Source organism: Lonchura striata, chromosome 4 (genome assembly GCF_050655825.1).
Source record: "Lonchura striata isolate lonStrDom1 chromosome 4, ASM5065582v1, whole genome shotgun sequence".
NCBI lineage: Eukaryota > Metazoa > Chordata > Aves > Passeriformes > Estrildidae > Lonchura > Lonchura striata.
In genome coordinates, this window is record NC_140706.1 from 6,061,490 (window position 1) to 6,088,031 (window position 26,542).

Consider the following 26,542-nt stretch of genomic DNA (forward strand, 5'->3'; position numbering starts at 1 on the left):
TGGGAATTTACCTGGATCCCGTGGCCAATACCTTTGTCCGTTGTGGCTGGACACTTAGGGGGGTGTGGAAAAACGGGAAAATCCTTCTCTTTCTATTGCTCAAAGACACCCCTCGACCCCGAGCCTTAGCTTTGCCTTTCCTTTGATGTGAACAGTCCGTAGGGTTTCCTTCGCGGTCCAGAAGCGCCCTCATACCTGCGCGGTGCCGCGGCTGGGGCAGGGACCCGTTCCGCACGCCAGATCTCCGCGCACACCGCGGGCTGTCGGGCTGGGGAGCCCGGCGGGCGCGGGGGGCTCCTCCTCCTGCCGCGGGGGGCGGCTGCGGGCCCTGCCCAGCGTGGGCGGCCGGGCCCGGCTGCGCGGCTGCGGGCGGCGCCGCCAGTGAGGCTGCGCTGAGGCTGCGGGGCCGGATGGCCGAGCCGCCCGCCCCGCGCACTCGGGCGGCGGCCGGCAGCGGGCGAGGACACCGGGCGAGCCCTCCCTGCCGGGAGAGCCAGCCCTGCACACGGCAGCGCCATGGTCTCATGGATCATCTCCAGGCTAGTGGTGTGAGTAGCTGCCGCCCGGCACCTGCAGCGCGTCCGCGTGTTGTGCGTGTGCGCGGCGTCCGCGCTGCCTCGCCCCTGCTGTGGATACCGGGCTAAATTTAGCGGGTTGTTGTCGGGGGGTTTGGCAGGAGGTAGGTGGGTCAGATGGGATTTTCCAGCATGAGAAAATCACCGGGGTGGTGAAGGGGAAAGCGCTGCCGCGCCGTACAGCGCAAGGTGACAGGGGAGAAACAGCGAGTGACATCGCCCGGCGCTCGGCGATGGACGGGCTCGGGGTCCGGAGGGGAGATGGAGCATCCACGGGTGGGAAAATGGATTTGGGCAGCGGCGCTTTGTTACCGGGCTCGGCGAGGCTGGGGGCTCGCGAGGGGGCGTGGGAGAGGCGGCCGCGGGGTCTCCCAGCCGCCGCCGCCGCTTTCTTCTGTCTGTTTTGCGAAAGAAATACCAAATATTCCCTTCCTCTCTGCGACTTGCCGCTCATCCTCTCGAAAGACGATCTCGCTCTCCCTTTAACCTGTCAGCCTGGAGGAAGAAGCGTGTGGCTCTTTGCACTTGTCCTACAGCTTTTCCATGGCTGAAACTGCTCTAGGTGGGAATACATGTAAAAATTCCCTGCAAATTTTTCACAGGCAACAGGGGAAAACGGAGCAAGCTCAAGGTATATGTTTATCTGCCCCATCTGGGAAGAGTATTAGGGAGAAAAAGGCATTTTTGATGCCATTTGGGAAATTCCTGGAGGAGGGAGATTACAGTCTTAAGGTGGGGCAGCAGGATGGCTGATCTCCCTTCTGGAAATGTGTCTGGGGAAGGCTAATATATGGCATCAGATAAATAATTTGCCAGTTTTCTTCATCATATGCATACAGATGCATCTCCTGCAGATTCAGGAGGGCATCTGTTGTGCTCTTAAGTTATTTTAGAGCGTCTGCGAGGGCCTGTCACTTTCTTTGTCTGAAAGAAACGTGCCATGATGTTGCACTATCAGCATGTTTCCAGAAAAGCATTTGCAAGGACTCTTTTGCCATATAAGATGAAATATCAAAAGGAAAACTCACCTTCAGCTTAGTTATGTTACTGTATCAGTAAGACATTAAGTGTCAGATATGAAGATTTTAGGGGGCTCTAGAGTTGAATTTAGTCCCTGCAGGTCTGTCATCTGGATTCAGCTGCAGCTAGCCATTATTTGGCTTGCACTTCATTCTGGGAAAGAGTGTTAAATATTTAAAAGTTTTAATTTTAATAGTATAACCGTGCAGATATCTCTGCCAGCAATGTGAGACATAGCATGCATTGTCTAAGGCAGCTTTTCTTTCTTCTCTACTAGACTAATTTCCACTTTGAAAAAACCCACATTACCATGTAACCCAGCTAATCCTAAAGAACAAAGAATGTCTACGGAGACATTGGTAGTTTAACTTACTTGTCTCAGCACATGCACATCTACACAGATGATTTCATCTAAGACACATGGACTGGGTAAAAATCTGATAGGGGCAGGACCTGAGCAGTTGACCAGTCAGGTAATTAGCTGAGCACACAGACCTTCCTGTTCTCTTCAGTGTTATCTGAATAACATGTCACAGCATGGAGTCAGCTGTGCAGAGGGCAGTACCAGTTATTTGTTATGCTGCATTTTCAGTAGCAAATAATGAATATGCAGTGTAAATATTTAGTAGTCATAATAAGTAAGAATTTTGCAAGGAAACCTAGGGCAAGCCATGCTTCGTCACCACTGTCTTTCCATTACTTAGTGTACATCCATCCTTTAAGAATATTTTGCACCAGGAAGTGCTGGTTTGTTATGATCCCAGTAATAAACTTGGGCTCTTTAGAGTATTTCTTAAAACACCATTTGCTAGAGGTAGCATTGCATTAAAAAAAAGAGGAGGGTATAAATAATCTTACATTCCATCAGATCCCAGAAAGCCCAAGGTGTCTGACATGGAGAAGCCCTCCAGTTTGCTGCAGCACACCATGCAGATCTGCCTGTGGAAAGGTTCCCTTACACATTTATCTTTCCAACTCTCAGAGCATTTTCTTTTTATTTCTAAAGATATTTCCATTCATCACTCCTATTGCCAGATGAAAAGGATGTTCACAAGAGGGCTTGTTGCTACACTTGGATGAAGACAAAGATGGGCAGGTGGTTCAGTGTCAGGTGATGAGCAAGTTGCTCCTGCATCCGAGAGGTTTGTGCATCCCACCACAGGCAGACAGCCATCACACCCCTGCAGCACAGCACAGACCTGCACCCATTCACAGTAACTGGGAGCTGGATTCCTGACTCCTTGGTGTACAGTGGTCTTCAAATTAGGATCACGGCAAAGATTTAATCTATCTAATCCAGTTTCCCCATCTCATTATGAATCACTAGTTGATTCATCAGTAGGGATAGCTGTGGTTAAGTAGAATGGCCACCTGGTTGGGCTTTTTTCCCCTCTGCTTGTGCCTATGTAGTTGTTTTTTCATTAAATCTTATTAAATGGTAAGGATTATGAATAAAGTGGTGTGGTGTGGTTTAATCACATTGTGAATGTTGATTTGTGCTCTTATGACTTCTGCTGACCTCCACAGGGGCTATGTCTGATATGACTCAGCTAACAGAAAGGGCTTTAAATAAAAAGTAAGCCTTTGCTTTGTCTCTTTGATGCTTTGCTGCTTCCACTGTCTCTGATTTGGTTGTTACTGGTTCTGTCCTGGCATTTTCTATTTCTAAAACATTGAAGGAGAAGAATATATGAGCACTTCTCATTTTTTTCAGCCAGAAGTCAGACAACTCACTGCAAACCTTCTCTTACCTCATTTCACCTTTAGTGTTTGGGCTTTGTGTCCAGAGTGCTGGCTGGTTCTGTCTGCCTGCAGAGTTGTGTGCTGGGAACCCTCAGAAGAGAAATGATGCATTCAGAGCAGCATCTCTGCCATAGCTGTGTGTTGAAGTCAAGGATATTATGTTCAGGATCTGCCCTAGGTACTGTAAAAATGTGAAACAAAAAGACAATCGTGTCCCTGGATGTCTTTTTCCTCTAAGAGCTCAATTCTCATTCTCCTGTGGTACTATTCCCAGGTAGCTTTTTCACTCATCTCAGTGAGAACAAAATTGGGATATTTCTTTTCTTATGACGGTGGATTACAGATTACTTTTCCACCAAGGGATGCCTGTGATCATTGGAATTGTAATTGTTGCATCTTGGTGTGACTTGTTCCTATGTCTCTCACAATAACTGGAGTGGGATAACATCATTATTTCTGGGTTAATTACAGTTTTTTTTATTCTTCACCTCTGAGTACATCTCAAAGGACATCCTGGAGCACCTGTATCTCAGTTTCCTCTTCTGTGAAGTGTAATGAACTTGCGAATTTATCTTCCCTGAGGCAGACCAGAAGGGACCATTGGTCTGTTTTACCACCTACAGGCTATTGCTATTCATTTCAAAGGAGATTCAATTTACCTCCAAAGGTAGAGGCCTCTCTAGGAGAAGGACTTGTGATCTCTCTTTGTTATTGCAGACCAGTTCAGCTACAGTGCACAGTTCTGGCAATCCTGGATAGCTGCTTTTGGCTGTTGTCTATAGGCCCATTGAAGTTAAAAGTGGTGTATATAAATACAGCCTATTGTGTTAGCATGGGAATACTGTCCTTTCTCAGAAACATGAAACTTGGTTTATGTGCTTGGGATCACACAGAACAGACATAAAAGGTTTTCACTCCCATTCTGAAAGTTAGAAACATCACAATGCCTGTTGAAAGAATTTCAATCTGGAACACGTGGAAGAGGAAGGAAATGTCAGTAAAAATGAGGTTGGGTTAGACAGGTTATCAGTAGATAATATCATGCTGTGTGATGATTTAGGCATTTGAATTCCTCCTGTGAGAAGCTTAGAAGTGCATTGCAAATTAATATAAAATGATTAAATATGTTCTTCATGGTAAAAGTCCACAGCCTTAATTATGCTTTTTTTGCCTGCATTTATTTTCTTTTAAATCAAAATATCATTACTGGCCTCTCTGATCTATGTTTTGATGTGAAAGAGAATGGCAGCCTTAGATCACGTTGGGAATTCCCATCCCTGTATGCCAACTGTTCCTGGAAGTGGTTGGATTCTGAACAAAATCAAAGGGGAACCAAAGAATTTTTTAACCTGATGTGTAAGATTTCCTTCCCTATCACAGTTTGTTTGCTTTCTAGCTCTTGGTTATTGTGATGCTGTTTTAGCAAGGCTGTGAGATTGGCCACCCCATCCTCATCTGGTGTCAAGTCATAGTGCTACTGAGTCAGATATAGATTTCATCTTTGTATCTGTAAAGAATTTTCATTTTAAAGAAACTTAGAAGATCCTTCCTCCTCCCACTTTTCATGTGTATGGGAAGCCTGAAGAAATTTATGAATGAAACAAAACATGAAAAGTCATATCATGGATACTATCTGAAGGTAGAAAATGATAGCTTGTGTCTTCTTTATGAGAGGCAGAGACAGGATCCACTCAAGCAGGCAGGGACTGCTCTCATAAAAGCAAAGCACAGATTCAAGCTATTGGTTATTGATACATCAGTATTAGCACTTCAGATGATGCTACCACTTGATATATATAATGTGTTGGTTATTGATACATCTGCATTTGCATTTTAGTTGACATACATCATGTGTGTGAAGGTCCTTCACAGCCTGCTTTGTTTACTTGGTGTGCTGGCAGATGACATGAGAGATTCAGGTTGCTCTTTACAGGCCTCACACCAGCAGTATAAAATATCTGAAAATACAGCAGAGGACCCAAAGTGCAGCTTGAGCTCCCAGCCAAGGCTGTGGGATGAGTTTGCATTTGACTCTTCTGTGCTCTGGAGCTGGGAAGTGGGAAGGCCAGGCACCCTGCTGTACTTAGAGAGTTTAGTGATAAACTTTACCTATATAAAAGTGGTGTAATCCCTCCAAAACAGAGGCTGCAGGCTTGCACTGCTGCTGTCCTTTGTGTGAAGAGCTCGTGGTCTCTGTGGCTGCCAGCTCAGTTCTTGGGCATCCCTGCTGCAGCCTTTGGCTCTGCTCCGGGGGCAGAACTTGTTGGTGCCAGTAAATGACAGAGGAGCACCCAGCACAGGTGTGACATTTGCCATGCCCTTGGTGTGAAATGTGACTGTGGGATCACGCTGCAGGGGACAGCACTGCCTGCTGCTCTGACAGCCGTGACCCAGATTCTCCTGCCCAAGAACAGATGTGCTGGGAAAGCTCCTGGCCCCAACGGGGAATGTTTTCTGCTCTGCACATCACAGATCTTGCTGGTTCTAGTGTGGTAAGGAAGGGTGTTTTACCAGCCTGGCACCTATGGAATATAGCCATGGGGCTTGGACTTTGCAGCTGTTTTTGTACAGCATTTTGTCTTTGTGTGACCCTTTCCTTTCACTATATTAAGGCACTTTGAAGCATTCATTTAGTGTTGAAGCATTAATTTGGTGTTGTGTCGTCAGAGGGATTTTTACTGCCATTGTATGGGTAAAGGCACCAAGACAAATGGAGATCCAGTGATGTGTGCAGTATTCCACAGGGTAACAGGTAACATATTTCCTCCAGACTGCTTGCTCAATAAATTAATAAAAGGGAACCTGATAAAGGGAATTAAGAAATGGGTGTGTGGCATTTGTATGGATTTTTGGTGGTGTGAGAGGGATAGAGCAAAACTACAGACTTAAATAGATGCTATTGAGACAGTCAAACAACCAAAGGCCAAAATATTTTGAATCATGACCTATTCCCTCTCAGATCCTCAGTGCTGTCCTTAGGGTAGCAGTCAGCAGAAAGCAAGAGCCAGACTGCTTAATACAGGCTACTAAGTCAGGCATTACACTGCCTAAAATTGGTTTCCTAATCACAGGAGGGAGATTTAAATCCAAGGTACTTGAGCTGTAGTCCACAGATGGCTGGCAGTCCACAAAACATCAGTCAGTCCATGTTTCAGCTCTAAAACAGAAACCCTCATACAGGCAGTTATATACTGACTGATTTAGATAGAAGATGCCACTTTTAACTCTTTTTTTAGTTACAAGTTTTTTAATTATATTTATTGAATTACAGTTTTGTAAAATATTAACATTTCAACATTTTGCCAATTCCATGTGACTTATTATTTATCATCTGTACTTAAGGAACAGTGGGATATAAAATAAGTTGTGTGTTTCTTTCAAAGGTTTGGATGGTCCAGTGATTAGGAAAGGTTGAGAAACACTTTCATGTGCTCTTACTGCAGTTAACAGAGTGAGACTGGAGCTTCCATCAGGGGTTGTGTGTTGCATGGAGAGCTGTTGAGTCAAGGGGAAATGCTTGGTACAAATTGGATGAAGAAAGGCAACATACAATCACACCTCCTACTTCCTGAGTAGTTGCTTCTGAATGCTGAGTACTGCCTTTTTCCTTCTGCTTCCATGTCTCAGCAGGCAGAGCTGATACCTTGGGAACTTTCAGGCTAATCTGGCTTAAAGGTGGATGAAGACCTGAGGGCTGCAGAAGTATTAACCAGTTTGGATTGCTGCAGAATCTTTGTATGACAAAATTTCTTCTGTCTTCATTAGGCAGCAAGGATCTGAGTCTAGATTTCCTTTTGTTGGCTTGTCCACCTGGCTGGATTGGGGCCACTCAGATTTCAGGTAGGTCTTGTGAGGTGAAATGGCCTAATGAAGGGATGCATCCATGTAAGCAGGCTCATATGGCAAAATCTCCCTTAGATCACCCCTATGGTTGAAGTCAATCACATGCTGCTTTTTGCAAGGCAGGTCTTACATACTTTTGTTATCACTGGTATGCTACTTAGATTGCAAACTCTTTTGGGCAGCAAGTTCATTTGTTATTTTTTAATCAGCAAGGTCATTTAATATTTTTTATCTTACAACACCTAGACAGTGGGGGTTAGTCTCTAGCTGGTTCTTCTAAGTTCTGTAGTAACAGAAAAATAAATAAGGTATGAACACATGCAATTCTGCATTGTAGGTGAATCTTTCTTGAGACTGATCCTGTGATCCTCAGTAATTTCTCTGTGAAATTCTTGCTGGTAAGGTGTTCATGCTCTGATTTGGCATTTCACATGCATGTATTAAGACAGAATTTAAACTGGTAAAATACAGGCAAAACAGATGGTGAGCAGAGTGGTGAGAAAGAGCTAGAATAAGTGACAAAATGAATACTATGTTTTATCTTTCCATGACTTGTGTGGTTTTGAAGAGTGTGACTGAGGTAACAGGACACACCTGCTCATTCCAGAGGTAGGACTCGGGAAGGCACTCTAGACCTGGAGCACCATGCCAGAGCTGGAAACATGGGTGGTACATTCCCAAAATTTGTACACAGAACCACTCCATCATTTGCTGTGAGCCTCAGAACAGGCATAACTCCTTAGCAGAGTACCCTGCTGTTTGTTTCTTGCAGGCACGTTTTGCAAGAGAGGGTGAGGGCAAGGGATTATAACTTGCTGTGGGTGGTAGAGCAGTGATCTGCAGGCTGGTAAAAGTGATCACAGAGCCAGAAGCAGGGCAGGGATGGCATCAAAGGAGAGAAGCCAGTTGTACAGTAAGTAGAAATGAAGAGCAAGGATTATGTTTCAGAAGGAACAGGAATTTATATGGAGGCAGAGGATTGGGTGTCAAGTTGGAGATTTACTCTTGGCAGTGACAGGGGCCAACTGGTGTCATGCTTAGGAAAGGCTTGTTTCTTCAGATGCTGCTTGCTGCATCCCTTACTGCTCATGCACTAATTGCTAACAAATAAACATCCAGTTTCAAAGAAGGAATCCATCAACTGGTCAGTAAAGTTGCAATCTTTCTTCTCCCTTTCTGTCTCATGGAGCCAATAGTAATATTTTGCTTTCCAAAAATGGAAAATTTTACAGGAGACCAAAACCAACATTAAAGAACCTATTTGTGAGGAGCTACAAAGGATGTCCCTCATGTCTGAAATGTTGTTCTTTTTGGGATGGATCCCAGGGATGCCAGGACCATGTGTGTACCTGCCTGTGAATTTACCAGGCAGTCCAATGCTATCAGCATTAATGTGTAATTGCAGCTCCTGCAGGAGAAACACTTCTATTCTGTTGAGTTCATGCTGCTGCTTCCTTTCATTCAGCTCATTTATTCTATTTCTTGTTTCCAGCCTATAAATAAATGTTTGCACCGGAAAGACAAAAACTGCCAGACATTTCTTGCCTCATATTTTGAGAGAGGCTTAGAACCAATAACCAGCTTCACACAAGGAAAGGTCTTGTGCTGCAGATTTTATATGAGAATACCAAGAACCTAGATTCAGTGCAGTGCTGTAAATTCCCTGTGGGGAGAGGGCAAATTATTTATTCTTTCCTGATTTGGTAACTGTAAAATAATCTTAGTGATAATCTCTGCCCATGAAAACTTCAGTTCTATTTTACACACGGCAGAGCCTGATGTGGGCATGAGATACCCCCAGTGGAGGAGAATTGGAGGGGTGAGGTAAATGTGAATTCTGAGCTGGAGTTTCCAAGCCAATGGTCAGAAGACACAGGGTGCTCTAGGATGTTTTACATAGACAAGACTCTTCTGTGGCAGAGCTCTCCTGGCTGTCAGTCCCTGAGGAGCAGTCATGGAGAAGTGAAACCAGAAATCTTGTATGGCATTTCAGGAAGAACATCCTTGCAGGGACGACAGACGGGAAATGTTTGGTGATGATAAAGAGCAGAGCAATCACAGGAAGATGACCTTCTCCATTCTTCACAATATTTCATGGTCACCTTTGTCTTGATGTCCTCATCACAAATGCTCTCACACTTGCTGTGAGCAGGTGAGGAAGGCTGCTCTCTCCAGCTATAGGTCCCACCAAATAAGCCTTTGTGATGAGATGGTTGTTCTAGCTTGGGCAGTTCCCACAGGACTGCTCTTCCTTAGGCCCTTTTGTGGATGAGCAGTTTGAAGCTCTTGAGCCTCATTCTGCTCATGGAAGGGTTCTGCTTGTCCTGCTGCTTCTTATGCTGTGGACTTGGGAGGACATGGTCTGTGCATATCTAAGCTTAGACCTACGAGCCACTCAGATTATATGGCCCACAAGAAACTATCCCTGGTGTTAGATCAGGTTCAATAACACCATCTGGCTCCTAAATCTACCTGCAGAATTCATGATGACGTGTGAAAGAGAGAGGTGGATGCTGGAGCTGCCCTAAGGCTAAAAGGCTTTGAGTTTAGTCACATATTTTATGGAGAAAGATTGAGTGGTTTGACTTGAGAATGACTGCAAGACAGGTGGTTATATGAAAATGAATTGATGGTCAGTGTCCCTCTGCAAAAAAGCCCACTATCCTAACTACTATTTTTTGCTGGAAATCACAGCAGAGAGTCCAGGGGCATGATGGACACAAGCACTGAATGAGACTTGCCCCCTTCCAAACAATTCATCTAGGTCTGATTTAAAGCACATTGTCAGGGCACCCTGGAGGCTGTTTGCATTTTCCCTGGCTTATTTGTACCTGTTTTGTAGCTGAACAAAGGACTCTGCTTTCCAGGTTTATTGTTTCCATTCTGCTTATAAGGATTTTGGTCAAAACAGAAAGATGTTACTGTTTAGAAAGAACATTAATAATTAAATTGAGATACTCTGGGGAATTTACCCCATAAGGCTGGATTTGTTGAATTTAAGTAGATCATAATAGTTTCCATGGCAACACATTCTACTGTCCTATATACAGAAAGGGTCTGTCTCATAGGATCAAATGCAGAGAGGAAGCTGCTATTTTAAAATATACCTTAAAAGCACAAACACTGAACTAAGAGCAAATTGTTTCCTCCGTAAATGTTGTAGGAATTTCCTCATGCTTGTTATACTGCACTCACCTCTTTTCAGAACTGTCAGAGTGCAATCAGTCAAACCAACCCCCTGCTGACTCTAATGATTTATGGAGAACCTGAGGTCTAATGATGTTTTCTCAGGGTATAATCTACCTTGCAGATACATCCATATCTGGATATTTATAAAGCTGTAACTGTCATAAGCCTGCAATGGAGACTTCTGTGGTCCTTTTGAACAGGTCTGCAAAAATCCTTGTGTTCTACTGCCTATCCTGGTGTCTGCTAGTGATTTCCCATCTCACTGTGCTCAGTAAAGCTGAGTATTCATCAGTATTTGGACAGCATTGTGAGATCCTTGTGTTTGGTGTGTTACAGCTGATTGCAGCTGACTCTAAGATGGGAATTAACGGTGAACACTTAGAGATAATTGAGGAACCACAGATTCCACACCTTAGAAGATTTGGAGATTCTTCAATCTATCGGGAATTGCACAAGCTCTTTTCCTCTAATCTAGCAATCAATAGAATGTATAATTGTATGTGCTTAGAAAAGCCTTATGACCAAGTGATGAGTTACAAAATCTGTGTGAAAAGCATTGTTATCCTCCAAACAAGAAAGATTTAATGCAATAGAAAGCTTCTGAGTGTAACTTTCTAAGAAAGAAGTCACAGTACATAAGTGGGGGGGAAAGTGCTCATATCTGGAATAATTGCAGCTTCTCTGTTTTGCCCTTATAAGCAGGCTAAGGGGTGCATTGCCAAATTTTAGCAAGAACTGCCACAAAAGAATCCTGGTCCTGGCTTGTGGTAAACTTGAAGAATCAAGGCTGGATTTTCTACAGACGAACTAAATAAATAGCTGGAAAATGCTGTTTCAATGCAAACCTCAATGATTTTCTCATCCCTAGGGCAATACCAGAGCTTCAAGTTTTGTCAGCTAGTGCTGCTTTGCTGAGGTCAGTGGGTGGTGTACATCTCCCCAGCTGGGAAACCTAAGGTTGTGTTTGTAGTTCAGAATGGCGAGGGCCTTGTAGAGGGTGCCAGCTGCATCCTAGAAAATGGAATATTATGGGACAGAAGTTGGCCAGTTCAATGGAGGACTTGTGTTCTTTATGAGCTTTGAGTTAAACTGAGTGGTGATAGGGCAAGGATAGAGGGCTCCTAAAAGCAGGATTCTGTCATGATCCTTTTATTTTAGTATTGGGAATTTCATCACTAAATAGGAATATGGATTTACCTGCACTTCAGCAACCCAAGCCAATCAAATGGGCCATCCCAAAGCCTGGAATTGAGACACCTCTGACCTCACCTCTGGAGCTCTGATGAGCTTCACTATCAAGCTTTTCTCTAAGAAGTGGTAATACCCACTGAAAGCTGAGGATGAAGATCATGACCATCTTCTCTTTAGATCCAATCTAAAGAATCCAAATGCTTTATTGCACCCTGGCATGCATATTTTTAAAAGTACTTTAATCATGTCAGGGAAGCTCTGTAATCTCTCATGCTTCATGCCTGTACCCTTGTGTGAAGCTCTGTTGCAGGGGGTGCTGGCTAACCATGGCTGCTGCCGTTGGCTCTGAGCTCATCCCTGATCCTGCCTACCTTAAACCAGTGCTCCTTTGCAGACTTTTCAGAGCTGGACATGCCAGCAGCTCACTGACAGCCATTTCCAGGGCCTGAGGGGATGTGACATACATGATTGATGATGCACACCCCCTGCCTGTTTCTACATATTGTTCCTAGATCATTGCAAAATCAGCAGAGCTGCTTGAGAGACTGCAGACACTGAAAGATTCTTGCCTGCTGTCCGTGAAGCAGGACATGCATTTTAAGTTTGTAAATAAAATGCCTGATTTTGCATGGTACTTTAAAAGTAACCAGTCTGCTTTCCATGTAGTTTGTGGTAATTCATATTTAATCTTGTGTAAACCCATCCTGTAAAATCATACCCTCAACCCCAAGGATTTACTTATATTTTTCATCTTTTTTCATATAGTGTGTCCTGAGATTTTTGCACTCAGATGTGCTATACAGCTATACTGGAATAGCTCAGCATTCTTTTCAATTATTATTCTGCTGAGGTTTGCAGATACTTGGCTGTAACAAATCAGGCTCCTATTCAAACACTATTGTAATTTATGTATATTCTTGAAACCAAGAAACCACTCTGAGCAGCCAGGCCATAAATGGCTGAAGTCTGTGTAAATTCAATTCTCCAGACACATTTTATACAGCCACATGTGTTTGAAACAGTTTAACTATTTCATTTCAAAATAGTAGTGCTTTATTTAGAGTGGCACTTGCAACATTGTCACCCTCCTGTGTGAATCCCCTTGCCTGAGAGAGAGGACAAACACTGGACTGTGGCATTTAACCCAGCAGCATTAATGATAAGAAGTTATAGGAGAGCATACATAAGATAGCATGCAGTGTGGGTGTTCCCACAAAAAGTACAAGCTGCCTTCTCAAGCAGCTGCTTATTTAGAAAACTCTGAAATGGTCCTTGAATATTTGGCTGTCTTCCCCTTTGCTTCCCTCTCAGGTTATTTCTGTGGAGTCTCCATCTGGCTCCTAAGGCTCAGTTTATATTTTATTTTATATTTTGAGCAGCTGCCAGCTGAAAGGTAAATGTGTGAGAGGGAAGGTGAGAATGGAAAGAGGTCAAGTCTCTAAGCCAAAAGAAAGAAGAGAGGCAAAGCCCCTTCTGTTCAGAACTGTGCCATGCACTGGCTCTTTACCCAAGCCTGAGACAAAGTGGAATTCCTCATGGTGTAGGAATGGAGCTGTGCCTGTGTCACAGGCTTTGATCTGAACACATTTGAGTTCGGGGAGATGCAGAATAGAAGAGAGCAGCATGGCTTATCCCTTTTATTCTCTAAGGCTCTCAGCTAAAGCCTGAAATTCAGAGACATATGAGAAGTCTGGGAGAGATCAAAATTGAATGCAAATGGGAACATAACATCTTCTGTCAGAAGGAGGATTGAGTATCTGGATAGCAATACTGATGTATTGAGGCATTAAAGAAATCTGATGTCTTCATCAAATTGTGAAACTGGATTTTAAATCCCACCTTCTAGAATATGTGCATATATTGCATATATCTATGGGCATCAGATATTTTGATTTGTACTCTGAAGCTGCAAGGCTGTGTTCATGATCTTTTCTGAGAAACTATTGCCTGATACTTTATTTTGAATGGAAATGTTTCTGTAAGTGCTTCCAAGAAGTCACCTGACGAGAATAAATGAGCAAATGTGGGAATTGCTAAGATGTGCTCACAGTGAGATTGTCTCACTGTGTAATGATGGGGGTGGCACAGAAGCAGTGCCTGGAAAATGCAACTTCTCCTTCTAGATCTCACACTGGCTGGGCTGTGACCAAGCTGCTGATTTCCAGTGGTGAAAACCATTTATTTTCCAGCATGGTTAATGGAACAGAGATACCTGTCATCTCAGCCTTCTCTGAAAGTTTTTACCCTAGGTATCTATTTGTTCAAAATCTCAAATTGTCAGATGTTCATTGTAAAGCACTCAATATGAGCTGCTGTGCCAGGAAATGCTTCAGTAGATACCTGTCCTTGCTAGTGAGTCTTGCCTCCACTTTAGGTGGTTGTTAAAAAAATGTAATGTGGGTGAATAGTAGCTTTGCTGTAAAAACAAATTCCTTTCTCTCTCTTACCTTTAGTTAAAGACCCAAAGATTTAACTTACTAGAATATTACAGGGATTGAAATCTAGTCTTTGATGTAACAGGAAAGTGTTTAACCTGTTAAGCTTCAGGGAGAAGCTATGGTAAAATTGGAAAATATCAGAAAACGAAAAATAAATCAAATATTGATCAAGGAATACAAAACCTGGAGGTACTTAAAAAGATAAAATTATTTGGGAGGAGTAGGGAAGGAATTGTCTTTTTTTAGCAGAAGGATATTTACTTGTGAGGTGAATCATGTTGTAGGAAAGTTAAATGGATGTAGAGAGATTTCAAAGTTAAGAAGAGAAGCCTTGCATTTTAAGAAACATCTCAGAGTGGCTAAGGAAATGTGTCTAAGTTCCAGTATTACACTTGTGCATATTTACTCTTTGTTGACCAAAACAAAAGATATTTTAGAATGCTCTGTACAAATTGTGTGAGTTGTATCTGTCCCATGCACCAGCCAAGTAAATTGCAAGTCAGAAGTATTTACCTTCAGCTGCAGTTCTGGGCAATATGCAAGAGTTACTGAGAGGATGGGCATGAATTTTGGAGGCTGGGCAACTGAATCTCCACCTGGGGTATCTTAGCCCACCCACACCATGTGCTGGTATGCTCTGAGCAGAAACAGTGACAATATCATGCCCAACCCAAGAAAGTTAAAGGCACTACAGATGCAGCTTTTGTGTGTCAGCACTGCATGATGGATGTCCAGCCAGGGGAATGCTCAGCTGGGCTGATGTACAAAGTACAAAATGTACAAAGGGGATCTGAGAACTCAGCTATTTCCCAAAGACTTGGAGAGAACTAATTGAAGAAGGTGAAGGCTTGCAGAAGTGCTGGCATTTCTGTGCTTAGGATACTGTTGTGTCCTCAACTAGAGCCCTGAAAAGCCTTTTAGAATTATTAGTAAAATTAAAGATTCCTGGACCCTGGAGTGTGTATTTGTCCTGATACTAACATAGGTCAACTAACCCTTCAACTGTGCTGAATATTACTTTTCTTAGGAGTAGTTTCATTTAATCTTTCTTCATTAGACCTGAAAACACAGTTCTCCAACTTCTAAAGGATGAATTCAGGGGCTCTGAAGGAGATTGTCATTTAAGAAAGCCCTTTAAATTAATTTTAGCTTGATCAAGGCTTTGCAGCCGTTGATCATTTAAAAAATTATCATCTCATGAGTATTAGCCATGTATGGGTAATTCACTTTCCCTGTGAGGTTCCCAGCTCCAGCAGAAGAAAGGTTGTGTCATTTTATCTCCGGATATGTACTGTGGGCCATAGTGTCTGGCATAGGGGTAAATAAGCTGCTAATGACCTCTCTACTCATGGCTTTGTGTAAGAATAGATCATGCAACAACATTACCATAAAACCATTACAGTAAACTGCACAGTTAATGACACAAAGCCTTGTCTGTGAGTACGTGGCTGTAGAGATAAGGGAAATCTGGCTGTTCCTCTAGCTCACCGAAAAATGGCTAAGCAAAAGAATTAGAGCACTGTTTGTAAATATTCATTTCATCTCCCTACCCCTCTTTTTGAAGCTCTGCTAACAGCACCCATTCTGTGTGAAGTCCCAGAGTTAAAATAGTCTGGTGCTATTCTTTAGATGCTTCCCTTGGCAATCAGGTAGATATTCCCCAGCTCAGCTCCTCGGGGACAGCACTAATTGCAAAGGAAAGGGTGTGGTGGGGCTGAAGAAGGTTCTCCAAGCAGCAGGGAAGAATCTCATCATTCAGGGAATGGATCCCTGGCACTGCTGCACCTCTGATCATAGGAACGATGTAGTGCTGTTCTCTTCCAGACACAGGGCTGGGTTAGTAAGAGGATTATGCAGCAGGTTGAAGAAAGTGATTGTTCCTCTCTGTTTCACAACTGTGGGGGAATGCCACTGTTGCTGGTTGGAGTAGAGTATCCCATTTGAGTTTCCCTGGTAGAAGGAGAGCCTGGAAGCAATGAGTCCAGTGGAAGAGGGTTGGAGTGCATGGTGCACCAGGAGAGATGAGTGAGATGCTTGTTCAGCCTTAATAAGAAATGGTGAAGGGGTGATGTCATTGCTGTCTTCAAAAATGAGGAGGATTGTTACAGAGAAGCCTTTTTGTGAAGGCACAGCAAAAGGGGGAGAGGCAATGGAAACAAGTTGCAGCAGAGGAAACTCTCCTTATATATAAAAAAAGGAATAATTCAAAGCAAGGGTAAGCAAGCAGGAGTCCAGAGATAAAGATACTGAAAATTTGACTGGATGGGGCCTGGAGCTCATGATTTATCTCTGGAAGGGGATTGGTGCTGCTCCTTTGTTCCTGGGTGAATCTGGTTCCTCCAGATTCAACCCTGGAGGAAATGCTCCTGTCTGCAGTGAGCATTATTGATGGAAGCTCAGAAGCCAAAGTGGTGGGTGCTGGCTGTCCCAAATGTTCTCCAGGAAAACTCCAAAGGTTCAGTAGGTACCTCATGACCATTGTGGATGAGTATGTGAAGGAGAAGATGTGAAACAAGAGGCGCCACTGGGCTGTGATTTTGGTGTGCTTTTCATTCTGTGTGTGAGCCCAAGTCCACTGTCTGCCCATGCATCCCATAATGAGTCTCATACCCCTGTGGTTAGGTCTGTGAAGTGTTCTGGGGAGCCTCTTCCATTAACGTGTCACCCCCGTGGGGCTGATGCTGCCCTGGGACAGCCCTGGGAGGTGTTGGGTCAGGGTATTATTTAGGCTCTCCCAGCTGCTGTTTTGTACCACTTATCCTAATACCATGATTTAGGATTAGCCACTAAATGGCCATTTTTCTTCTAAATTATTTTAATTAGAGGCAAAGAGTTGTCCTGGTAGTTGAAGCTGAATTCAGAGGTGTAGCCAGCAGATCTGATTGATTATTCATTAGTAGTCCATGGCTTCAGAACAGAGGCGTGTTTCCTTCTGCTTTCCTCTCCCTTATGTCTGGGTTAGACTGGAGACTGCTCTGTATCAGTTCAGCTCCAGCTGGAGATCTCTGCCTTCATGTTTATCTCAGCTGCACCATGCATTTCATTACAATGCTACTATTAGCTGTATAAAATTGAGGGATTAAAAAGGATAAATGAAATTAGAAAAGACCTTGGAGGAAAGAACTCTATTAAATTCACACCAGAAACCCTAGTCAAATACCTGTGAAAAAAGACTAGAAACCTTTCTTTTTCAAGCTGCATGACAGTTTCTTGTTTTCCTTTGTTTTAAAATAAAAATTATGCAGGTCCTAGTAAGAAAGCAGGTGCCCAGCCACTCCCTAAAATGTTTATAGTACCCAGAAGAAATACCAATCTGTGTATGTGGGCCAGAAAGAGAAACTTGGTCTGCATGGCCTGTGAACTCCTGGCAATTTTGCAGCTGTTATATTTAGCATGTGGCATTCTGATAGCCGTGCTAACCAAAGCATGGAGCTGGGCTGAATATTCTGAAACAACTTGTAGAAACATCTTGCCTTAGCTTTCTTACACTACTGCCTTAAAACTGGTGTTGAAAACTGAGCATTGTTCATGTCCTGATATGATTCTTCCTGTATGTTTTTAATGTCTATCTTTCTTATAATTTAAAATAGACATAAAACACTAATGAAATAGAAATAATCAGAAATCGGTAGTAATGCCACCAGCTTTGATATTTACATTAATAATATTTGCACTGCACTTTGAAATGTGTTATCTAAATGAGAAAAAATGTTTTAGAGATGTATGTGGGTTATTTGTTTGTTTGTTTTCTTAACTAAGAGGTAGATATTGGCTCTGGAACCTGGAGGTTACAACTGAATTGGGTCCCACTTGTTTTCATAAGTCTAGTCCTTCAAAATGTTTGGTCTTCTGGGTTTTCTGGTTAATGTTCTGGAGTCCTCAGAGAGGTAAGAAAGTCAGTTCCTGATGGAAGGAGTTATGCTGTTCACTGTTAATTTACCAGCATCCACCATATCCACCATACTGGTGGAAGGTGGCCCTGCCCATAGCAGGGGGGTTGGAACAGTAGTGAGATTTCACCTCAGGCTGTTTGGCACCCAGCTGGCCATGACTATGCCTGACACTTGTTTCTGGACCAGCTGCTCTCCTTGGCTAGTGGAGAGATCTACCCTGAGTTTCTGTCCTCCTCCAAGAGCTTCTGGAGAGCTCCAAGACCCAGAGATACTCGCAGCAACCTTGGTACTGCTTGATTTCCATGGAAAGTCAATATTTTTCATTGCTTTAGCTGAGTATTTGGGCCAAAGAGATCTTCTGGTTTAATTTTGAAATTACATTGAGCTGAAATATTCCTTGCATTTAGTTAAGCACGTCTAGTAATGTTCTGTCCCTGGGAAGCTGAAGTAACAATACTCTAAGGAGGTTATGTTGCAATTGATTTGGATGTGTTGTAGTTTCATTTAATTATTTATTCCTCTTTTCTGTCCCATGAGTACACCTCAAGAAGTCTAAAGCTGTCTTTCAGTGAGGGGTAGATGAACAGGAACTTTTGTGTTTCTCACCACTTCCTCAGACAGTGGTAGACACTTATGGTTTGATGGTGGAAGTTTTCCATAACCTGAACTGAGGTTTCAGATACAGAGAATGTAGTAGGATTATGCTCTCAATTAGGATTTCTGTATGTGGTTACTCTTCCTAAAAGGTGATTCACATAGTAGCAGTCAAGATAATTCCAAAATTATACTTGCACCATGATGTGGTTTTCTATGAAAATAATGTGGGGCTTCTCTGTTGATAAGCAATCCATAGTTTGTACCTTTTTTTAGCCTAGAAATTAGTTTGGTTAGGTTATAAGTTCTTCTGTTCCTTTTCATATCATGAGATATGAAAATCTGTAGGCTAAACTCACAATGCAGATTTTGGACCATCTATCATCTCTGGAATATAATATCAGTGCTTCTAAAGAAGCCTTTTCCCACATAAACATCCCCCTCTCCAGAGTCAGGAAAAGCAGCCCTTCCCATCTAAAACATACCATTTAGTTTTTGAATTGCCGTTTATTTGGCTTGGAAAAAAACAAAGCTCCCAAAGCCGGAACCATACTGTCAGTACCGGATAGGGAGAACATCAGGGCACACAGACCCTGAGCCCTGCCTTTTTGGAACAGCGAAGCAGTGAAGATCTGACCTGGTCACAGAACAGGAATGTTTTCTTTTCTAAAAGGCACGGATTTTATTGCCCTTAGTATCACACTTTGATTGATTGCCTCTTCTTCCCCAAAAGAGTGATGGAGCCGTGGGCTGTGCCAGCGCTGGGGGCCGTGGGCTGTTTTCTCCTGCGGTGCTGGAGCAGAGAGGGAGGAGCAGCAGCAGCGCAAATGCCGCTGGCGAGGCCCACGAAATGCTATCTCTCACAGGCAGCTGCTCAGAGCCTTTGGGGTGTGCCAGCCACAGTGTTCTTGTTTACTTCTCACAGCCCCAAACCAGCCCCACACGCTCTCCACACAGAGCCCTTCTCGCACATTTTCTGGGTGACAACAAATTCCTCTCTCTCCTCAGCGCTCCGGCCCGGCAGCTCTGCTGATGGCAGCGTGAAGTAGAACAGACCAGCTTAGTAAACCTCCACCTGCAAGGAATTTGCTTCCTAAAATAGCTGCAGAGCTCTGGGGTATTTTTATACCAGCTACACAGGAATTCTCTGTTCTGAAGGACTGGAAGGAGAATTTTCAAGTGTTGGCTTGAGTGTAAATTGACAGAATTCTGCCTGAGTTTGAAGAGAGTCTGGATCAGTAACCCTGGGAAGGGTTAAGTGCCTGCCTAATCTTGAATGGACTTAAAATATGATACTCAAAGGTACCCATGTAAACATAACCCTGTGAAGACCTTTCACTGCTGGTAGTTTTTCTAGGAATGTCAGGCTTTAGTAGGCATCATGTGCATTATCATAATAATCCCAATATTTAACAAGGTCTCTCCATCAATAATAGAGTTATTTTAGCATTTCTATCTTCTTGCTACAGGAAGTGTGGAAAAGGGAACAGTGGGGACTGGTCATGTTTAGACCAGTCTGAACATAGGATTTCAGTGTGAACAAATCTAATAGTTCAAAGAATCATTGAGGTTGAAAGAGACCTTCAAGATCATCCAGTCCAGCTGCCAAGCCCACACAATCACAATCACCCCTAAAACATCTCCCCAGGTGCCACATCCAGACACCTCTTGAATACTTCCAGAGATGGTGACTCAACACCTCCTTAGGCAATTTATTCCAATGCCTAACCACTCTTCAAGTGAATGTTTCTTCTAATACCTAATCTGAACCTCGGCTGGTGCCACATAAGGCCATTTTCTCTGAGCCTTTCACTACAGACACAGCAGAGACCAACCCCACCTCACTACAACCTCCTATCAGTTCTAAAGAGCAGTGTGGTCTCTTTAAGCCTCCTCTTTCTCCACACTATACAACCTGAATTCCCTGAGCTGCTCCTCACAGGACATGTCTTCTAAGCCCTTCACCAGCTTTGTTGCACTTCTCTGGACATGCTCCCGAACCTCAACGTCATTTTATAAGTGATGGGCTCAAAACTGAGCACAGCACTTGAGCTGTGTCCTCACCAATGCCCAGCACAGGGGGACAATCACTTCCCTGGAATTGCTAGCCACACTATTGCTGACATAGGCCAGAATTCCATTCGCCTTCTTGGCCATCTGAGCACGCTGCTGGCTCATTCCCCAGCTGGTTGTCAACCAGCACCCCCAGGTCTCCTTCTGCTGAGCAGCCTCTCAAACCACCCTGCCCCTAATGCATGGGGTTGTTGTGATCCAAGTGTAGTTGCCTGACAGCTTCAGGCTGGCCAAGGCCATTTTCCCCACCCATCCCTGCTGCTGTGTTTCTTCGCCTGTTTGTGCCTGGCCATCTGCCAGCTCCTGCGTGAGGAGTACACTGGCTGAAGAAAACAAAAAAGGGTCATGACAACTGGAGAGGAATATGTTCTGCTTTGGGAAGATGAAAACTGCTTAAATCAGAAGCATCAAGGACAGTCCCTGGCTTGTTGTTCCTGCAGGAAGGCCAGAAACAGCACAGCTCGGGCATCCCTGTGCCCTGCAGTTACGCCAGGAGGAGCGACTGAGTTTCAGCAACCATTAGGTTACATTAACAAGATGAAGTTTTGCTTCTGTAGTAACCTGGCTGAGAAGTCAGAGGTGGATCTGGATGGAAAGTAGAACATCTTTGTGTTAGACACAGAGCTCTCCTGGATGGGCCTTCTCCTTCCTTGGTGTGGGTGTGTATGTTCTTTGGAAGCCTGGAAGTGAGGACATGGTCCTAGCAGGTCACAAGAGCTAAGCAGGTCACCAAAGAGGTGCAGAGGGATGTTTCCCAAAGCAGAGGGATGTGCTGGCTGGCTGTGCAAGTGGAGCTTTGCCTGCATGACTGGCTGAGTGACATGGGCACACCTGCACATTTGCCCTTGGGCACTGAACCATCCCCATAAGGATGTTTGATGGAAGTGGCAAGTGGAGTTTGAAGTGAGCCCAATCTGTCTCAGAGGTATCAGGACCCAGTGCTTTCTTTGAGAGATATTTTTGTCAAGAGTATTCTCGGAGTGTATCAGTATGTCAGTCTGGCATGGTCAGGTATCCACATCTCTTGGGGCCCAAGGTGGGGATGGTATCAGCTGTCACCCTGAGGGTGAGCAGGCAAGTTCCCAACTTCCCTGGAGCCAACATTCTGCTGCACAGTAACTGCAAAGAATTTGCAGGAACCACCTCTTAGGGAATATGGCCCAGAACCTCCTCTGCAGCTGGTGCTTCCTCCACCCCATCCCTTTCCTGAATATCAGGCATTTGGCCTGTACAGGGACTCAAATTAACCCTTTCCCTGACCTTGTGCACGCTTATTTTCATGTCCCTGATGGCTGGATTTCAACCAGGAACCTTCAGTGCAAAAGCAGTGCTGTTTATTTTTAATCTGTGGCACTGTGTGAACATTAATTAGGACTGATAATAAGGAACACAAACCTACTGGCACCCTTCTTAGTGGTATCACTGAGGAATGCTGGCATGGTGACAGCTCAGCTTTTGCTCTCTGTGTAAGAAGCACACACTAGCCAGTGAACATGTTGAGAAAATAGGAAATATCTCAGTGATTCCTAAATGTGTCCAACCCTGTGCACAGAAGTTGCTATCTTGGCTGCCGTGTGCCGATGAAATGGGAACATTTGTTATTTATGGGCAAAAGAAGGGCTGTTCTATTTGTGTTGTGATAGTACAATGTTCTAAGTGTTTGGGCAGCCCCAAACACTGCTGGTGGCATGGTAACTAGAGGAGCAAAACTTGGATGGCTTGGGATGTAGACAGCCCATGCTGGTATATTTGTAACAGTGGGTTGCTACCCAGAAAATACCCCTGTGGTTAAAAGTGCTCAAGGGAGTGGATGTGCAGGCATTTCTGGAGGTAACCTGAGTCCTGGCAAGAACTCCTGAGAATCACTAAGAGCATTTCCATTTATTTCAGTGGCTACTTTATGGAGCGTGAGAGTTAATTTTGTGGGTAAATGACTTTTCCATGAGGAAAACAGTATCGCCAAATCAGAACCCAAGATCTCCCGTGGGACCATCCCAGGTCATGGTAGCAGCTCTGAGGCTGTTCCCCAGACTGTAGTCTAGATTCTAACAGGAATGCTGTCACATCTAGGATAGCCTGTGCTCTGTGATGGTCAGACCAGTGCTCCAGCAAACCAGAGAAGGAACACAAGGATATAACAGACAGTTCTGACTGTGGCTGTCCTGGTAAGTGGAGACAGAAGGAGCTTTGGTGATGATGCATCTGCTCCCCTGGAATATGACAGGGTTTGTTAAAGAGGAGCCAACAGTTCAATTGCTTTAGTATTCCCCTGACAATCAGGAAACACCACAATATGGGAAGCTTCATCCTTTCTTGTGTCATTTAATGGTAAACTTGAATAATGAAACCCAACCCCCAAATCCTACATAATGTAATTATATTAATAAATGCAGTTCATCCATCCCACATAATATCTCCTGGTTATACAGGGGGTTTCTCCCCTCCTTTTGCCTTTGTTCTCTTTATTGAGTTGATCATCCCCTTACACTGCGTCATGAGGAGTAAATAACCTCAGTTATCTGTCTTTGTTACAAAAGAAACATTTGCAACCTTTACAGTCCCTCTTATGGATCCTCCCCAGTGCACTTCCACTTTCTCTGTCTTTCTCTTTCCCCTCCTGCCTTCGTGTCTCCCTTTTGACAAAGAATGACCAGAAGCACATGTAATGATCCAGACTGGGGATTGCTGCTGCTGAGGTGCCTAATAGGATTATAGGATTTTCAGCATTAATCCTTATCCTATTCTTTAGGCAGACTAACCTTTTACTTAGATTTTTGCCTCCTGTTGCACAATTATTCGACTCTTGGGTGATTTCTTTACAGCTGCTGTTGTGTCCTTTTTCAAGGTGATTGTAAGGGGTGTAGACCTCCAGCACGGAGCAGTGTAGGAACTGTCAGGCTGTTGTGGTTGTTTATTTAGTGCTGCAAGTGAGCTTTTCCTAACTCACTGATGGATGTCACCACTTCCTTGCCTCTCTCTATGCCCTGAGGGTGTGTGCTTGCTTTAGCCCAGACTGCAGAACATTTCTGTAGCTTTAAATGTAGTAGCTATTCCACGTCAAGCTCTGGGAGGTTTGATGATCAGGATATCTGCTTCTGCACAGAAGGTAAAAGGGCCAAGGCTTTCTTGGGTACACAACCCATTCAAATAAGCTTTGAAAGATGGAAATGTGAGGGGAGTGGGTTGACACTGGTTTCCTAAGGAAATGAGACTTAAGTTGTCTTTTTTTCCGCTGCTGCAAAACTTTTGGATATGCAAAGTGGTTGTGGCCAAAATAGACAGGTCAGAGAGGTCTCAAATATAAGTTTCCTACATTATTCCTAAGAATTAGTGCTGGATAGAAGACTGTTTCATAGCACTGTCTGCCAGGAGGTAAAAGCTGCAGTGCTGACTCCATAGGTAGGTCATTAATTTGGCTTGCAGAGAGTGCCTGTAACACAGAGAGTCACAGCATGTCTGAGTCCCAGCTCAGCTGGCAGCTGTGGGAGGGAACTGAGGGGCAGTCTTGTGATTTTGGGGATGTGGGAAGAAAGCTGAAGGTCCTGTGATCTGGTTCAGAGAACATCAGAAGCATGGCAGAAGAAGAATATAGAGATGAGGAGGACTGGGGAATTATGTGGTTGGAATTGGTGTGGCTTGGGCTGCTGTCTCTCAGATTGGGGGTGTCAGGATGACTGCCAGGGAGCAGCTTGTTTTGGAGGCAATGGACTGATGTGCAGTGGGGGAGCAAGGAGCACAGGAGCTCCAGGGCGTGGGAGAAACAAGCAGAAAACAGCAGAGGAAGAGGGTGTTGGTACTGAGTCCATAACAGAGAGAAGGGACCAAGTAGGATGTGATAAAAGAGCAAACCAACAGCGGTTAGGAACAAGGTTTTTCAGGCATGGCAAGCAAAGATAAGTTACTTCAGCTTGTTAGGCTGGGAATGGGGGTGACAGGGATAGGGGAGAGAGGTTTAAACATGGGTGCATCCAGGTGGGGTAGAAACCACACTAAAGAGGTGGAAAAGAGACTTTGAAAAAGAAAGACTTTATGGCTTTTAGGGGACAAAGGAGGGACAAAGGGTCAGCCTTAGGTTTGTTTATAGCGTGCAGAAGGAGTGCTTTGGCAGCATTCTGAGCACAGAGATGAAGGAAGGCAGGAATCAACAATAAATTTAATTATGCAGGAAGCTTGGATGAGGGGGAAGTGAGAATGATTGTCTTCAGCAGGGTAGAGGAACTGAGGGAAGAGATGGAGGATTGATGTGTGTGTTTGAATTAAATCAATTGTACTCAACCCTGATCCAAAGCCAAGTGACTTCAAGAGAATATCCCTTTACTCAAATATTTGTCTTAAAAACCCCAAATAAGCTTTACAGAAATGCCCAAACATATTTTGTCTTCCATTGTAGAGTGTACCCAGAGATTGTGACCCTGAGCCACTCAGTAAGCCACAGCAGTGACTGGCTTCCAACATTCCTTAAAATAATTTTCAGTCTGGTAAACCACAGCAGAAATAAATGTCCATATATGCACACAATGCACTGCAAGGCAAATCAGTGAAACTCTCAATCTCTAGTTTAGGGAGATCACATAATCTTATTAACTGTTCCTTGCTCTGCACATGCAAAATTATTGCAATTTGCTTCCCTCACAAGATTTTCTTTTCCAAGTATTTATTGTCTGCAAATAATTATTTTCTGGTATTCCTATAAACCATTTGCTTCTTTCAGGATCCAGTGACTTTCTATTGCCAGCACAAACTGAGGAAATGAATATCAATCATTCAGTGATTACTTGCAGGAAATAAAAGTGTGAGATAGCAGCCAGCCTAGGCCAAGAAGGAAGAACAGCATTGCAGTGCTTTTTATAAGGAGAGCCAAAAATATTTTTCATGTGCTCAGCTGTTATTTTCTGAATATTGTAGCTTTCTTCCTTTTGTGAACTCTAGCTACTTTGGATTAGGTCCTGCAACCACTGAACTTGGAATATTTGTTATTAGGCTCAGTGAGAACAGGATTGAGCCACTGTGTGTGTGTTCATCCTTGCCTTAACCCATGTTGCTGTTTGGTGGGATACTGCAAGGGACAAAAAAGCTTTTGGTTTCCCAGATTTTTTCTGAGTGTTTATATCTGATCCTTGCAGATAGCACAAGCCCCTCTGAGTGAAATAGGTTTGGAGCTGACTGCTTCCAGCAAATATTTCTGAAACCAGTGTGAAGCCTCTGTAAAATGTTGAATCTCCTCACTCAGTAGCTGCTTTTCTGAAGTCTGCATTGTGTTTCAGGTTCTGCTAAGCCATGCTACAGTGAGCATGATGAATAGCAGGCAAATTGCCTTTGGTCATTGCTTTGGAAATCAAGATGTGTGCTGGCTCACCCCATTCTTTCATAAATACCTTCCTGAGCTCCGGGAAGTAAGATGGTGCACCATATCCCAGAGTGTTAATTTTTAATGTCTTATACACGTAATGGACTTGACTGTAATTACGAGTCCCTCGGCACAAAGTCACTGCTGGCAGGGTGGAAAAAGATGACTGCAGGTCCATGTGGCTCCACAATTAGGGATTGAAACATTGATCATTTTCATTCCCAGGAGCAGAGGAAACAGTTGTGTGAACTTAAAGCAAAAGCTTCAATGGAAAGATGGGTCATTGCAAGCCAATAAACATTACCCTGCAATCTATTAAATTTAGACTTTGCAGCATCATCCTCCTGCTTTGACTAAAACTGACTGAAACCTGGGCAGGGCAAAGTGGTTTTGACAAGCCTATGCTTACATCCAGAATAATCCAAGTGAATAAGCATGTAGGCAGTGATGCAGAGACAGACCAGTGTAAAAAATTCTCCATGTTTTTTTCACAGTAGTGCTATTTTTAACTTGCAGATCCTTGTTTCTTTCTTACATGAAATCTTGAAGCTGACAGCATCCCTTTCAGACTTAAAAATGAAAGGAAGCTGTCTAAAAGAACAGCAGAGCTGGGATTTTTAGGCCTGATCATGTTGG

At 43.7% G+C, this 26,542-nt stretch overlaps 1 protein-coding gene across 14 annotated transcripts in view; it reads left to right on the top strand.

Moving 5' to 3' along the window:
- Positions 1–26,542, top strand: part of REEP1 (receptor accessory protein 1) — an 82,503-nt gene that overhangs the window by 16,358 nt on the left and 39,603 nt on the right. The window contains exons 1-2 of one of the 14 annotated variants that reach the window (XM_085577514.1): positions 381–548; positions 7,104–7,178. The exons of 12 other annotated variants lie outside the window; for them this stretch is intronic. In XM_085577514.1, the coding sequence (XP_085433640.1) occupies positions 517–548; positions 7,104–7,178 (107 nt within the window). In that variant the 5' untranslated portion in view covers positions 381–516. Of the gene's footprint in view, positions 1–380; positions 549–7,103; positions 7,179–26,542 lie in introns of those variants that run through there. One more of the 14 variants, XM_021535725.3, reaches the window with a different exon arrangement.